Source organism: Centrocercus urophasianus, unplaced genomic scaffold (assembly GCF_019232065.1).
Source record: "Centrocercus urophasianus isolate 14NV4802_14NV808 unplaced genomic scaffold, USGS_Curo_1.0 seq_15, whole genome shotgun sequence".
Classification (NCBI taxonomy): Eukaryota; Metazoa; Chordata; class Aves; order Galliformes; family Phasianidae; genus Centrocercus; species Centrocercus urophasianus.
In genome coordinates, this window is record NW_024884697.1 from 28,893,542 (window position 1) to 28,910,498 (window position 16,957).

Below are 16,957 nucleotides of genomic sequence, written 5' to 3' on the forward strand. Positions count from 1 at the left end.
TTACACACTGGCTGTAAATGCGTGACTGTGACTAGGTTTAAAGGTAAAATTCTCAGTGAAGTTACACAATCACAAATTAGGAAAAACTTGATCTTACACTTGCTGTTTGCTATTTTGTTCTTTTCTATCCTGTGCACAGGTCATATAGGAAGAATAACTTAAAAATGTAACAAAAGACTTGAAATCTCTTAATTCTGCTATGCTTTGAAGTGCTTAAATTTTACTGCTAAACTGTTCCTCTTTAGACAAAAGTTACAAGGCTGCTGTTTCTAAAATTTAATTGAACCTCTTCCTCTTTTGAATATCCTTCTGGTTTAGACACTGGTAACACTTCCCCTTGTTATTCACTGTCGTTAAGTCTGGGCTCTGTATTTCCAGCATTGCAACACAGGGCAATTTCAGCCAGGAACAGAGCCTGCTGGGTTCCCAGCAGAGCACAGGGGCTGCAGGGGATGTGCTGGGGTCCAGCGGGCCTTGGCCCTTAGTGCCTTTTTAACTTGTGATTTTTTTACCTTGTGATTTTTTTACCTCAGTTCATACCACATTCAGACACAGTGGTGCCTGGGCTCCATATGCGCCCAGTGCAGCACATAGGTTTCTCTCAGGCTCATCACTGTCCAGCCCCATTTGCAGCCCTGAAGCTAGTGAGAAGCATCAGCACTGCAGCCAAGCAAGTTAGCAGCTCAGTGTGTAACAAGGGCATCAGGACACCATGCTTTTCCTGACTGCGTCTCTCCTGAGCACAGCATGTGGTGCTCATGCTCAGAATACAAAAAGTGGCAGATAACTCCAGATGGGAGGCATACAGAAGTGTCCACCTGGGAACTACATGTCTTAAGCTCTCACTGCAGAGAGATCTAGAGTGTCTAAGCATTGGTATGCAGTGCTACTTTACATTGCCTTTACATTAGCCTATAGTCACCAGAGTCTAAGGGATAATTCTGCTGATCAAACATTACAATCTATATTGTTCTGTTATTATGAATTATTTGTAGATACTGGGTACTGAGTTAACTGTTTTATAATTGCCCAGTTGTAATTTATTTTTAATGGGAATGCTTAGAGAAGTTTTCAAGGCAGACTTTCTGATAAAGGCATCTGCCCTGTTTTGGACATGGTCTGTTTCCTTTGTCAGCCCCAGCAGACAGACATAAAGAAAGTTCATAGAATCATAGAATTATTAAAGTTGGAAAAGAGCTCTAAGATCATGAAGTCCAGCCATCCACCTATCACCAACACTGCCCAATAAGTCATGTTCAGAACTACTACATCTACCTTAAACACCTCCAGGGACCGTGACACCACCATTTCTCTATGTGGCCTGTTCCAATGCCTAACCACTCTTTCTTCTTGGTTGTATTTTAAATGAGACTCAAAATGGTAGCAGCAGGCTAAATGTTTCACCTTTGCAGGTCCTTAGTTGGAAGAAGTCTCACAAGAATCAAGCCTATTTGCTCAATGGGACTACTCCAACTCCAGTTCTCATGAATATAAAAATCTGCACTTGTGACTTGCTTTGGGCAGCAGAGATGCTCAGTGCTGTTGTGGTCCATCGATGCCAACTGAAAGTTTAAACCATTTCTCCTAAACCATTACAGTGTGCATCTGTCTGTTGATTTGGTGGCTGTGTATGGATGTTTCCTGAGTGCCAGGCTAGGCTGTGAAACCAATAATGACATATCTGTACGTAGTCACAAACCTCTTAGCAGATGTAGGATTCAAAGTGAACTGTTCTAACCAAAACCTGCTCAAACTGATGAAGCAAATAAGTTAACAGAACGTCTTTGTATATACAACAAAAAGTACTGAATCTAAACTCTGCTCAGTTCATTTAAAATACATAGTTTTTGTCTAAATTATGGAGAGATGCATTTTGGTCAACTGTTTTGACTAAGCCGATAAACAGTAACAAAATAGTCTGCAGAGAGAGGTCTAGAATAAAACTCGTAGGAAAATGTTATTTGTTAAAACTGCTGTGTTGTTGCTAAAATGCCATCTGCCCCTTGGAACTGGGGTGCTCCTGACAGACTATTGCCATTCTTGCTGATTTTACCAGCATCAAAAAGAAAACAATTCCAGCTGCAGGTGGGGAGTCTCTGAGATCACAACCACATTTCACTGGTTTTTATCTATTTACCAAGCATCCCAGAGTTCCCAAAACTGTATTCTGGGTGGCTGATATGCCTGGCCCCCCTCATGCAGTTTGGTCTTCATTGACAGGGAGATTTCAGAGAGATTAAATCTGAGAATCTTTTCAGTGAACCCAAAGGCACGGTATGTTCTTGAAATTATTTTGGGGCACTTTGCTGGTCTGAACCTACCCAAGGCCACCCTGCATGTCCAGCCCTCTGGAAGGGCTTCTCAGCAGTTCTGCATGGAAGTCTTGCTGGCTTTTGAGCTTTTGCCATCTCTTATGCAATGCTGAGACCTCTTTCAGACATTGATATCCACTAACATTAGTGGCTCTACCCATATTAATATTATGTATGGATCTGGCCAAGTATCTTGGAGTTTACTACTCACTGCATAACATGACAATACTGATAACATTACAATTATATATTAACTGAGAGGAGGGGTTGTAATGTGTGATAGTGCCCACAGAGTACTCAGACTAGAAGACCATTACTACAAAAACATTCTTGAACATTCAGGTTACACCGTCATCAATGTGTCTGTATTGTTACACACACAAAATAACACATGAAGATGTTATTAGTGGATATGACAATCTTTTCTACTTTTCTCTGGGGACTAGATAATGGCTTATGGATATATTAATCCTTTTGATTTGTGCATATATTTTAACATGATGGATGTGTGGTATTCAACAGTGTGTTCTGCTTGCTGAGATTTTGTTAATAAAAAGGGAAAAATAAATTCACATAGGATATGTCCATTTTGAGAGCACATCTGCAGCCTGACCATGTTCTTTATTCTCTGGGCAATTATTGTTTTGAATGTTAGCATGCATTAAGTGACTGGTTTTTTGTTGTTGTTTTTTTAATTGCAGAGATGTGTAAACTTCCAGCAGGTACAGGGACAGATGGGAACACGCTAATTCTGAGACTCCCATCAGGAGACAACATATCTTATAGACAGAATATTGTATCATGACAGCATGCAAACTACTTGACAGATGCGTTATTCAGATGTAGTGCTACATCCCACTGCTCCTCCCATTGCCAAAAGCTAGTATACCATTTTAAAGAAGAAAATTAGGTTAAAGTTGTGCTGTCTTTATATCATGAAGAGATCCGTCAAAGTCATCAGGATGATTCTTTTTTTTATCCAATTTACTCAGTGCTCGTTGTGATTCACTTTGGTCTTCTTACTATATTTGTCTAATACACAATAATGAATAATGAATTTCTCTTTTCACTGAAATACTGTGTAGCAGGAAGTAAGTAAGGAAGGGATTAGTAAAATTCTTCAAATTACCCTAACCTATCTGCCTTACAGGCTGATTTTGATAATAAGCCTGATTCCTTGTTCTTCAGCGATGGGCAGCGAAGAATTGACTTTGTTTTGGTATATGAAGATGAAACAAAAATGACTCATAAGAGGAGTAATCATAAAAAACAAAAGGTAAGTTATTTTTTTTATAAATCTGAACATCTTTTGGGTGCTAGAGCAGTGAACATAAAGGACAGTGCCCGTAACCGGAACACCAATTGCATTGCCCTGTTGTGGGAGTACTCCTGTGAGACAAGCTTATAAACCAAGCACTGTGTCCATCAGCATGTGCTGGGGGACCTCAGAGCATGCTCCTTGGAGGGAACCCTTCAGGAGGTTTGAGCAGAAAAATACTGGATTAGAGATAGACACCAAGATCTTCAGACTAGGGCAGTTTTCTTTTTCTATATCTATGGCGCTTGAATTAGGCCTCCAGTGGACTATGGTATTAAAATCAGGTTAAGCAAGGAAGAACCAGCTGACTGAGTGCTCCAAATGACAGTTAAATACATAGCTGTTGACATTTTGTCCAGTGAAGTACCTGAGTTGTTTATAGGGAATACCTGTCACTTTGCCATCTGAGTTTCTCCAAGTACCACTCTTTCCCATGATGCTTCAGCAGTTTGACCCTCTTTAAAGACCCTTCAAAAAATCTTACTCAAGCAGATAATTGCTTGATGCTTCCTAGCAAATGTTAACAGCGACCATAAATATTTTTTAATGTTATTTTTTAATTATTTTCACAAGTCTGTCAGAGAACTTTATTCATTATCGCATCTGAGGCCATAAAAATGGCTTCAGATGCAACAAGAGCTTTTTAAACTGCAAACTGCCTGAGAAATATGCACCCACTGAATGGTAGTTCCCTTGGAATTTGCACTCTCCCACCCACCACTGTCTTTGATTTAGCAGTTCTCCATGTTCCTTCTGGTAGAGGCAGGCAGGGACAGAAACACCAGTGAAAGCAGCTCATATACAAACAACGATTAGAGAACAGAAGAGTAGGAGTAAAAAGGCCATAGCTAAACTTGTTGATATTCCTTACACGGTGTTGTCGCTGGCACTGTCAGAGCAGCTGTAAGAAATGTTGTTAGTAGAGCTCAAGAGAGTCCTGCAGTGGGTGGATGTTGAATTACACATGTTCACAAGATAAGCGGTAAAAATGAATTGAAAGAGCAACAGAATTAGCAACAAAGTCTGCCCCCTTGGAAACAACTATTTTTATCAATTAGCATTTTAAATTTGTTTGTAATTACCCAGATGTATGCAAAAACATGAGTGTATTTTCCAAATAGTGAACAGTGGAAAAATATTTTTAGTGCTGCATGAATGTTAGAACAGTAGACAGATGTAAGCTGTGAAAAATTAGACCTGAAGATTATGAGCAAATGCACTAGGTTCATGCAGAAAGAGGTTGCTTTCAAAGGTCTAGGGCATGTTCTGTGGTGGGCTGCCACAGTGGTTAGGAGCTGGAGCACTTGTCTTGTGAGAAGAGGCTGAAGGAGCTGTGCTTATTCAGCTTGGAGAAGAGAGGATTTCAGGAGGATCTAACAGCAGCACACTGGTATCTGCAGAGCTATCCAGGAAAACAGTCAATTCTGTACAGTGGTGACAGGAGAGATAGGAGAAGGACAAAAGACATCAGCATAGACTGAAGCAAGAGAGGTACACAGTGGTTAAAGATGAGCTATGAAGATGGTGGAACAGGCTGTGCAGTCCCCTTCCTTTGAGCTTTTCAAGACCTGACCACACGCTCCTAAGCAATGTGGTCTGAGCTTAGAATCGGCCCTGCTTAGAGCAGGAGGTTGGGCTGGTGACTTCCTGAGGTCACTTCCAGCCTGAATTTCTGTGTGATCCTCTGATCCTAAGGTACAGCCAGCACATAACCAAGGCAGCTCTCTATTTTCACCATGTCTTTCAGTACCACAGCTCTTCATTTGATTGCGTTTTTATTTACGTTTTGGTGAAACCAAAGACTATTTTCAGTTACCTAACAAGTCTGCCATTGTGAGTCTGTGAGATTGCAAGGGATGGTGAAGATTGTCAGAAGATGAACGCAGAGTTGATAGCAATTGTTGCAGCTGGGATAGACATAAACAGTGAGAACCTGAAGCCAGAGGGCTACTGAGGAAGGCATGGGCAGGAATTTTGATACTGGAAACACATATTGTGTTGAAAGCAATAGAAAGTATAGAAAATTGGGATGAAGACGTGGCAATCATAGAGAATTTCCTAGAAAAATAGATACAAGTATGATGACACCAAGCTGGAGAACTAATGAAGGAATCCAAAGCTATAATGGAACAGATAAAATGTTACACAAACTCAGGTACGTGAGGACACATAAAGGAAAGAGGAAGTAAAGAAAGGATTTTGTTCGTTAACCCTATAAAGAGTGAAATGAATCACCTAGTCATGACTAAATGCTTGTAATACAGATCGGAAATACTGACTCCCTCTCACCCTCCAGCACTTCACACATAGGTGTAATTAGTTTAGAAAAGCATTTCAATTATCCATTGTTGAAGAAAACTTAAATAGGTAGAGATTTCCTAAATTCTCAGCATGAACAGGTACAGGTCAGCTCCAAGCATGCAACTACCTTGAAAATACTGAGGTGCTTACTTTCACTTGAACCCTGTTGATGTGCAAGTGGAGGAAGCTGTATCCCCATGAGAGAATAAACATTCTGTCCTATGGCAGTTCTGAGGAAGTTGTGGAGATGATATTGCTCAAGATATATACAGGTTTCATCCATGTAGGCATAAAAGCAATTTGATAGCTTGTGTCCGCTAACAATATCATTTGCTTGCTTGTTTTTTGGGGTGTTATTGTGCTTCCCTCCTGCTCATGTGCTTCTGGAATCTGTCCTAAAGGAGGCAAAACTGAACTACTGAAATCATGTCCTCATGGAAGCTTCTAACATAATTTACAGATTCAAAGGTTAGCAGATATGGTTCATATGTGCAACTCAGTTTGAACTCCAAATCCTTTTAAATTATTTTACAATTACTTCTGCAAGTACAACAAAAGCAAACTATCAGGAATAGATTCCAGAAACTCTGCCTAGCAAGCAACTGAGATTCCAGCCCAAAGCATGTTTTTTAAACCTCACAATTTTATGTACTGTATTTGTCAAGATAGGTTGCCATCAGAAGAGAAATTAAATATCAACATCTCTTCCAGAATGCTCCTAAATATCACTTTTATCTGTCAGGATCCCAAAGTAACTAATTGTGAAAGTTAAAAGGTCAATGCCAGACAGACAAACTCAAAATAAATTGGTGTGGAATGTCATTCTAGTCCATCTGCTTTCCCCTAGCAGAAATAAACTGAAAAGCTGTCAGTGACTTAAGTAGGAATGTAGACAATGTGGGCAAGGCTGGATAAGTTTGTCTTCTTAGGCAAACAACGAGCAGTTCCCACATCTAGATTTGTTTGGATTAGATAGCCAGAAACAAAAAGCATGAATAACTTTCAGCAAACCAATTGCACTTCTCCCTGTTGTCTGGAGAGTGTCACACCCGTGGAGACAGAGCAGTGTTTGGGGTTACACAAAGAGCAGTAGCTGGGTGCTGTTTTGTGCTGTATACACCTGTGGTGTGCCCAGCCAGCCTACCCAGGAAGTTTGATAGCAAAGGTGAAAAAGACCTTTGAACACTGATATTGTTATGGGAAACTTTGCTCAAAAAAAAAATCAAGAAAAACATGAGGTGGCATTGTTCTATCACTGCAGTGGAAGGAAGTGCTCCCTACAATTCACAAAACAGAAAACCCTGTTAGTGGTCCATTACCAATTTCCAGACTCTCTCTTGTTAGTCTCCTCAGCTTGGCAAGACAGTGGTCAGACACTGAAAGCACCATGGTGAGAAAGCAGCTCCCAAGAGCTAACCCTTATACGTGCCTGTAATTGCTGATAAGCATTTACACTATGCTTTCCCTTTCTTAAAATTACGTCTGATTATATATCCCGTATTGTCTCAGACTGTTGTCTTGCCATTCATTCATGAAAATCCATGTCAGTTTTACATTGGCAGCATTACCATAGTTATGTTGTTGTTACAACTTAATCTTGCAAGTAGCTGAGCAAAATACCAAATAGCAAAATGAGGTTGGAGTAGTCTCCACAATCCAGCCAAATAAGACATTATATCTTTACACTGCATTCCCCAGTCAGTGCAAAACCACTGCAGAGTCCTTTGGGTAAAAGTCTAGTTTCTCCATAGATAATCACACACATAATTCAATCATTTATATAAAATAGCAAAGCCCCTAATTAGCAGAAGTTCCCAGGGGCTTTACTTCCCGCTGCTTGCATTAATGCATTATTAGAAATCTTAATATTGTCAACATTTCTCTAAGATTTTTGAGGGCAAAATTAATTTGGGGAACTCCTCACCATAATCAATTATTAAAGCAATCTGAATGGTAAGATAAATAATAATTGAAAAAAAAAAAAAAGCATTAGATTTATACAAATGTAAATCACTCAGCATCTGTCTTTGTTTAAGAAGATGTGAAACAGGTATCTGGCCCTATGCCTTCTTCATTAGCAAAAACAAAGCAGAACTGAGGTTGAAATGTTTTCACGATTCAGTATTATTCACCTTAAAAAGAACAATGTGAATAAGGAGGATACAAAGAGGTAGAATTAAATGAATAATTTTCAGCATGGTGGAAGAGTTAATAATAGAATGACAAATAACTCCTGTGTGGTACATATTTCAGTGATCAGGCAAAAGGACTGAGAGGAAATAATTATGTAGTTAGCTCAGAAGCCAAGATGACATGAACCTTTAGCTTTGAGGAAGAATGGAGAACACTATTACCCGTGAAATGTTGACAAATGCAAAGAAAGATTGCTGTGAGGAAAAGCCTCATTCACATTTAATTGAGCACTCAATTCAAGAAAAAGACTTAGATTTCATGGGAAGCATACACGGTAAGGTACAGTTACATTGACACTATTTTGTATATTTACATATGTGTAATAAACTATAAATATGCATTGTATATATACAATCTTACATACATAGGAAAAAAGCATGAAGATCATTATAACGTCATTAATAAAGAAGTGAATTTAACTGGACATGAAGAAATACTTCTGTGAAAAGTGCAGATTGAAAGATTTGGATCTTGCTGTTCCTAATCCATACAGGAAAGAACAAAAATGCAGAAAAATCTAAAACACGAAGAAAATTTTTTATAAAATATAGTATTAGTAGTATTAGCCATTATGACCATTGTTACAGGTAGATGCTGCAGTTGAGAACTAACAAGATATAAATTATTAATTTCAAGAATTGCTAGAATTTTGGAAAGAATGTTTTTTCTCCTTCAACGATTTTCAACAGTCTTTAAACATTAAACAATAGAATGAAATGTGTATGGAGATACAACTGACCCATTCCTGTGGAACTCCTGAAGACTTTTGCCCTTTTGCTGAAGCGTCTCAGATTTGTGCCCTGGATTAGATGGGTCTTCATCCTGGTCTTGAAGACCAGTTTCCACATACCTATCAAAGTTTCAAAGACTGTCTAATTGCTTACTTATTGACTGTGGCCCTTTGCAACAAGACTGAATTTAAGCACAGATCTTAAGGCCACTATTGTGGTTGTAGAGAACCAGGCTATAGAAGCCTTTGGACCATTGTGTCTTAAAGAAAATCAAAGCTGCTGTACTGGGAGCATAGAATCCCTTAAGGAGGGAGCATATAAGCAACTAAAAAAAAATTGTCCAATGGCATGAAGATATTTATGGAGCAAAATGTAATATATAGAAGCTACTTTGAGGACTGCACTGCATACCTAGCATTACCCAATTCAGGAATAAAGCAATGAGTCCCAATTTGTAAATGTATCACCTTCTGCTGAAGCCCTCACAGAGGCCTTGCGCCTCTCACAGCTGTCTGCAGCTTACCCACCCTGTTACCCACACTGGTGCTTTGATATGCAGTGTGTAGGCCAAGGAGAGCTGGCCACGCTCAACTTTGTAAACAAGTAGCTCGCTAAGGAACTGTCTGGTTGGTGTAGGTAGTCTTCAAAGTGGAATGCTATACATGAATTTTCAGATTTTCTTCTAAATCTTATTTAGTTCTATACTTTTTATCCTGGGGGTAGAGAAGCTGTATTGTTGTTTTTTTTTGAGGGAGGGGAGTTGCATTTGTGAATAATCAAATTCATTTCAGATTTGAAATATCAGCCAGATATATTTCAGATTGTTTGTAACTGCCAGCCAAGTGCAGCTTCTGTGAGCTGAAATTAAAAGGATGTACGTATTTCAACCTTACTGAGGGAAACTTGTCATATCCTTCTGGGGACATCGAATGCTCATAAGAAAGCACCACTGATTCCGCAAATGTTACAGCTATCAGTTTCTTCCTTTAGAGCTGCTTATCTATGGACTACAAAGTAGAGGGATCCTACAGTTTGAACCACTCTGTGAGCACATATGATTACTGTGGAAGAAGAGTAAGAAGAGATATAATGAGAAGGAAAGTGGTTATTGATTTTCATGGAAAATCCTTGAGAGAAAAAATATTGTTTAGAAGGCAGATTAATGGGAGAAGGGAGACTGCCCTCAGTAGGTCACTTAATGCCTAAAGGCAGAGGAGGTCACAAGTTTCAGTGGTAATTGCTGTTAACAGTCAAAATTTGGGGCAAGTTTTTACCTCTGTAATGTTCTATAGACTAAGAGAGTGAATTCTCCACAATTGCATTGGAGTGCAGTATTGCTCATCAGACAAAAAAACCCTGATCTAGATTAATAGGGAAAACTGTACCTCTGTACCTACGACCACAGTAGATGCCAAGTGGGTTGTGGAGATAGTGACCCAACAAGTCTTCATTTTGGGATGCAATTCTGTTATCTTGTGCATACACTTTTGGAACAGATGCTTTACAACTTCAATGCCTTTTAACAGAGGAAGAGACAAGTATATGAATCAAACCTGATAAACAACGGCTTGCAACTTGAAGCAACACGATCGGTGAGTGCACTTTCCTTTGTGTGCATTCTGTGCCTGAGAACACAAGCTGCCCCTATGTGGATAAGGAACTGAATATATGAACTGACCTTTACATTTTTCTCCTCTTCTTGGCTTCCAGGTTTTGGATGAAAAAACTATTTTTGTGAAAGTGCATGCACCTTGGGAAGTGCTATGCACATATGCTGAGGTCATGCACATCAAATTGCCTCTGCAGCCCAACGACCTGAAAACTCGGGAGTCAGCTTTCAACTGGTTTACTAGACTCTTCAGCGTGGATGAAAATATTATCAAACCTGAGCAAGAGTTTTTCACTGCTCCTTTTAAAAGGGAACATTTATCCAACTTTTATATTCAAGACAAAGACACATTTTTCAATCCAGCAACAAGAAGCCGAATCGTAAGTCCGTGGAGTATTTATAGCCTTTAGTCTTAAAAGGCAAAAAACATTTTAATCAAAACAGTGTAATCACCCTCAAGAAAGCATCCTGAAAAACTGGAAAATATTTGGGATGCAACAGTTCTGTGTCATTTATGAAAGAAACTGGGGAATCTCAAAGGACAACATGTAGAAATCTGTTTCATTTCTGTTCCACTAGAATTTAAGAGAGGGGTTGAATGGTTCCTATGCCCTGTGTGATTAAATGTCTGCATTGCTTACCCTTTCATAATCTGTATGTTGAAACACGTACAGCCACTTACGATTACTTTCAGGTTGCAAGAGACACAAAATATTTTGTAAATTTCAGGTTCATTTTATCCTATCCCGTGTGAAATACGCGACCAAACAGAATGTAAAGAAGTTTGGCATTAATAAGTTACTGGACACTGGAATCTACAAAGCAGCATTTCCCCTTCATGACGTAAGTCCAGAACTTGCAGTAACAGTGTATTTAGAAATAAAAGTCTGCAGATCAAGAGTGTGCTTTTGATAGTAGAAGATACAAGCCTTACTCACTGGTGTTTTTATCCACATGGTAGAATATGACAGAGTCCAGCTTAAGAGGATTATCTCCAAAAGGCTGTTTGTTAAAAATGTAGCTCCATGACTGAAACATGATATATTTTATGTAGGGTATGTTAATCTTGTATTCTCTGGGAGATACAGGTCAGTAAAGTGCCTGGCTAACAGAGGAACCTGGGAACACGAGAGTGATGGTTCCCACCTAACGCTCTCTATCATCATTTCTAAATAAGTTTTCACATTTTTGTACTACTTCATTTTCCAGTATAAAAATCCATACCAAATGTCAACATTTTAATCAAGATGTAGAACACAAATCTTATCTGTGAGCAAAGACAAATATATGATTGTACCTACACCCACACACCTCCTCCCCCATCAGAACCACTCTTCTGTGCCTGAGGTGTATTCTGCTGAGAAGAAAATGAGAAAATGGGAGGTCAGGAATGGTAACTACGTGAGATGTTTGTACTCTGCTGAAAATATTTATGAGGTCTCTGAGGATTTAAAGAAAATTTTTAAGTCATAATCAAGACAAATCACGTTTCTTGGAAGTAACTCAAAGCTTTACAGGATAGAATTAATATCATTCATGAGTATCTATTTTTAAGGTTGTCTTTTAAAGATTTAAAACCTGCCTTGCAGTCTAATTCTGTCATGGCATGGGGAATTTGGGCTCAGTATGCCTAATAATTAATGACTGTCTTTTTATACAATCAAAATTACATGTCAGAGCTACTCTGAAAATCAGAAGTCGCCTATTGATTTCTACAAAAGTGATTTTTCTTGTTGTATTATAGATATAGAATGGAAAATTCCATCAAATAAAACAGGTTTTACTGAAATAGGTTTTCAAATAACTTGGTAAAAAACATAAGGATTACCTCCAAGTCAACTGTCTTTTAAATATAAATACAAAACAGAGACTAAACTTCCTGGATTCATCCCTTGAACTTTCTGATCTTCATTCCAGAACAATATTGCTTTAGAATAAAGCATGTTACCATATGAAAGCTACTTAAAATCCATATTAAAGCAGTCCTGTTCTAAAATTATAATAGATCCTTTTTTGATTTGTTTTACGAAGTGCCAATACACTGACACAGGCTGAGAATTTAAGTTCATGGGGAGGGTCTGTTGCTTTCAGTTCACATGTGTAAAGTGCTTGCTTTAGTATTCAGAGTCTTTCTGACAACCTTCCAGCATGAATCCTGATGCAATCTCAGAGCTACTTCCCAGGTGTTTCCCTGGATTGCAGTGCAAAAAGGCTATTCCAGTGTCTGGGATCATGCCGCAAGGTCTGTGGATATGAGAGTTGACCCATGCGTTAATGGTTACACTAATTATCTTCTTCCCACACTTTCTTTTTTGCAGTCTAGTTTTGGGCACCTGTCAACTGATCCTGACTGCCCAAGTGAACGTTATCTTCTCTACAGAGAATGGGCTCACCCTAAAAACATTTTGAAACTGCAACCCCTGGATTTCATCAGGTTGGTGGATGTGAATGAGCAGCATGGAGCTGTGTCAGGGGAGGATCAGGCTGGGTGTAGGAGAAGATTCTTCATCAGAAGGGTGATCAGGCACTGGAACAGGCTCCCTGGAATGGCGGTCATCGCCCTAAGCTGCCAGACTTCAAGAAACACTTGGACAGCGGTCTCAGACATGGGGTTTGGATTTTGGGTCCTGTTGGAAGCTGGGAGTTGAACTCAAGGATCCCTATTGGTCCTTTCCAACTCAGGGCATTTATTCAGTGATTCTGTAGTGCGACTATGGCTGGACTAATGCTGAAGTAACTAGGAATTTATGTAAATAGGAATTTATAAAACATGTCTGGGTTTTGAGATGTCAAGACGCAGGCAGGTACATATACCTCTATCAGCTTATGCATGGGGGCACACTGATGAATCAATTCATGACAAACATCCACTTAAAATTTTTCTTTGTTAGGTATAATCTGTCTTTTTTCATTTTCTTTCCCTTCCAGTTCTCATATGCAAGCATAAAAGAGGTGACAGAAATACATAGAAATACCTAACCGTAATACTTCTGCAACCCCAGAGTTTAAACTAGAGGAATCTGACAATGAAAGCTGTCATATTTGAAACAGAAATTTGAATTTACTTGCATTTAATTAAATAAAAAAATACATTTCTCTCTGCAGGAAATACTACGGAGAGAAAATTGGAATCTATTTTGCATGGCTGGGCTTTTATACTAATATGCTGATCGTGGCTGCAGTTGTAGGAGTTGGCTGCTTTCTGTATGGATTCTTCATGAAGGATAACTGCACATGGAGGTATCTAATCGGGCCTATTTTAATATTACCTGCATTTTTTATCAGTCCTCTACTGAACACAGTTTGCAAGACATAGCATTGTAGGAGGCAAAATGAAGGAGCACAAGTTATGAATTTGAAAGAAACGGTAGAAAATATAAGATAGATAAGTAATAGATGTTCCTGTGCCATTAGAGCACTAGACATGTGAGTCTGTTACCGCCGTATTTTCTTCATACATTGCACTAAGTCACCACACATTGCGTAGAAATAAAAAGAAAAATAATCAGGAGTCAGTATAAATTTCTGTAACATCATTTTCAGAGTGTTAATCTTTAAAGGATGTATCCAAAGGCCCTGATAAAAGCCTGAACTTGCTTTCTTCTATTTTGAGAGAAGAAAACAGGAAGAGCAAGAGCACATGGGGCTTCAGCTGCCCAGGGTACACTGGGAAGAGAAGCATAGCGATAACACATATTGTCTCATCAGAACATGGTGAGATTGAACCATGACACAAGGACCAAGGAAAGAACACCTGGGTGCCAAATCACTTACAAGACATCATACTGTACAGCCCCAGTCAGGGAGGGAGTTTATCCTTATAAATCATGCTGAAAAGCTCTTCCAGAACTCCACTCCAGTGGCCACTTTATACTCATTTAGTCATATTATCATTTAGTTAAATTATAATAAGCCTCTACCATATCAGACTAAAGAAGCCAGACTCTTGTCACCCCTTAGAACACCAGTTCTCCAATCTGAGCCTCTTTGGAAGAACACAGGGACCAGTTAGCCATTTCGGTTCTGCTCCTTGCTCTGGCAGGCAGCATTCCTACTCCTCCCCTTGGCCTTGCTGTGATAGCCTTCCTGAGTGTGCAAGTGTGTATTTGTGTATTTCCTACTGATGGACCTGAGCTCTTTGAAGAGATTTTATTTTTACTGTGACTAGTTTTGAGAAATGCTGCTACACATAAAGGATGGAAAAAATATTTTCTGTCTAGGTCATCCAGTTTAGAGATGAAGGCTAAAAAATGGCAATGGGGATGTTTTGAGGGAGGGGGGAGATTCTCAAAAGAAGGCCACTGGTGAATTATTTCTCATATCCCTGACATAATTGCACTGTCTTTGTGCACAGAAGGACTAAAGAATTTAGTGTTGGTGAGTGACTGACTAGTTTTGTTTTTAGCCAAGAAGTATGTGATCCCAACATAGGAGGTAATATCATAATGTGCCCTCAGTGTGATAAAGTATGTACCTACTGGAACCTCACCATCACTTGTGAATCATCCAAGGTAATTACATTTACAGCTTGTAGACATGCTATTAACCCTTAGTTGCACTTTCTCTAGTACTGTGTATAAAACAATGTTGTTCTCCACTAATGTCCTGCATAGTTACTGGAGCTGTGCAAATAGTTGTGCCTTTTGATACAACAACTGAGCTATGAGAAGTTAACAATTTAAAAATGCTCCATTTTGATCTAAAATGAAAAAAAAAAGACTTTTTAGTTTTACATAGCCCCCAATGTCTAAAAGATTTTTTGATTGAAAATGGAACATTGTGGTTTCATTTTGGAATAGTCCTTTCCTTTTTTGGTAAACAAAGCAAAACAAAACAAACATTCAATTACTAAAGACTTGATTGAGTAACTATGAGTCAATTTTGCCTAGGAAAAGTTTAGAGCATGTTTTGGCATTTCTAAATACTCTCCCCTGTCTCCCCAAAGAAATTAGCTGAACCTGTGCCTTGAATTTGACAAGAGCTGTCAGGAAGTTATGGGTACATGAGGAGGCCAATATTAGCCATGACAGGTGCTGTGAATAGTGTCCTGTTAAGCATGGCGTGGCATGGCCACACTCCTGCACTCAGTGCACATCCAGAAGAATCTATCTTTCTTTCTCCATTAACTTTTGCCACTAGGCTAGGGTTAGACTTTTGTCATTCCTTTCCATAGATTCAGCCACTCCAAAGTTACAGGTTTTTAGCTATTCATTAAAAGTGTTTTGCCCTACTTTAGTGGATATTTTTGCTTCAGTGCACTTAACATAACAGGCAAAAGAAAGAAGACAGGAAAAAGAATATTATGAAAAGAAAAGACAAATACCACAGAGGTATCTCATCAGAATGCATGTTACTAACTACCTTGATTTGTTGTCATCTTACTTATGAGAAGCAGAGATGTTCATTGCCTTTTTGTGACTGTATTAAAAATAAGCACTGCTTTTCCTCTTCCAGTGCAACAGATGGAAGGAAGTTTAACAGCACACCACACTATTATCCTCTTGCTGCATATTTCATTTACACTTTTAATGCCAAGCTTTGCAGTTAATTTCCTTAGTTTACCAGAGGATGTTGTACACTGACAGAAGTTGAGGAAACTCTAGCAGTGAAGATTGTTTATTAAACTACGCAAAAGCTAGAAATCAGGCTGTCCAGTGAGCAGCTTCAGTTCTGTTTCAGTGCAGAAGAAATTACTGTTTGATTGTGTTTCAAGGCCTTTTTTCTGTTCCTTTTTTTCCAGAAACTCTGTATATTTGATAGCTTTGGAACACTGGTGTTTGCAGTGTTTATGGGAATTTGGGGTAAGTCAATTTCTATGGCTGTGGTTTGTCATGTGATTTTGGCCAAGCATACAGCATTGGCCAAAAAATGGATAAATTTACAACTGCTTCATTTTCTAGCACTCGGCAATTCACCACTAGGTAATTCAGTAAAAGATACATAAATTCATGATAGATCTTTTTAGCAGCATAGAATCACAGAGTAGTTTGGATTGGAAAGGACCTTAAAGATCATCTAGTTCCAATCCTCTTGCCATGGGCAAGGACATGTTCCACTAGATTGTCCAAAGCCCCATCCAACCTGGCAGATACTACAGTTGACAGATGTCTGTTTCTCCCTTTTTCCCCCTACCGCACTGTTAAGGATAGATGGGCAGGTAGGTAAAAAGAGCTTATTGTGTAAGAGAACGAAAAGTTGTAGAACTTAAATGTTGGTCTTCTGTACCTGTGTTTGTTTTAACTTGGAGAAAAGTCTGAAAGAAGTGAGTAGAGCTGCCTTGTGTTCTTCCAGCAGGAGCCACATGCTTAATTCCATCCAGCAAAAGAGCTGTTTTTTCCCCAAAATCCTTGCAGCTGCCTGTGCCTATTAACAACCATGTGACTGTGGAAAGCAATTGAAAAATAGCCATTTATTGTATTTTCCAGTCTTTGTTTCCTCCTGTCTTCGTTTAAGAAAGAGTTTTTTGTAAAAATGTAGTAGTTACAAGCAGTAG

At 39.0% G+C, this 16,957-nt stretch overlaps 1 protein-coding gene across 1 annotated transcript in view; it reads left to right on the forward strand.

Moving 5' to 3' along the window:
• The window catches only part of ANO6 (anoctamin 6), a 69,943-nt gene that overhangs the window by 32,072 nt on the left and 20,914 nt on the right, over positions 1-16,957 (forward strand). The window contains exons 3-10 of the mRNA XM_042815866.1: positions 3,463-3,588; positions 10,382-10,447; positions 10,566-10,844; positions 11,194-11,307; positions 12,783-12,898; positions 13,570-13,704; positions 14,870-14,975; positions 16,205-16,265. Of these exons, the coding sequence (XP_042671800.1) occupies positions 3,463-3,588; positions 10,382-10,447; positions 10,566-10,844; positions 11,194-11,307; positions 12,783-12,898; positions 13,570-13,704; positions 14,870-14,975; positions 16,205-16,265 (1,003 nt within the window). The remainder of the gene's footprint in view (positions 1-3,462; positions 3,589-10,381; positions 10,448-10,565; positions 10,845-11,193; positions 11,308-12,782; positions 12,899-13,569; positions 13,705-14,869; positions 14,976-16,204; positions 16,266-16,957) is intronic.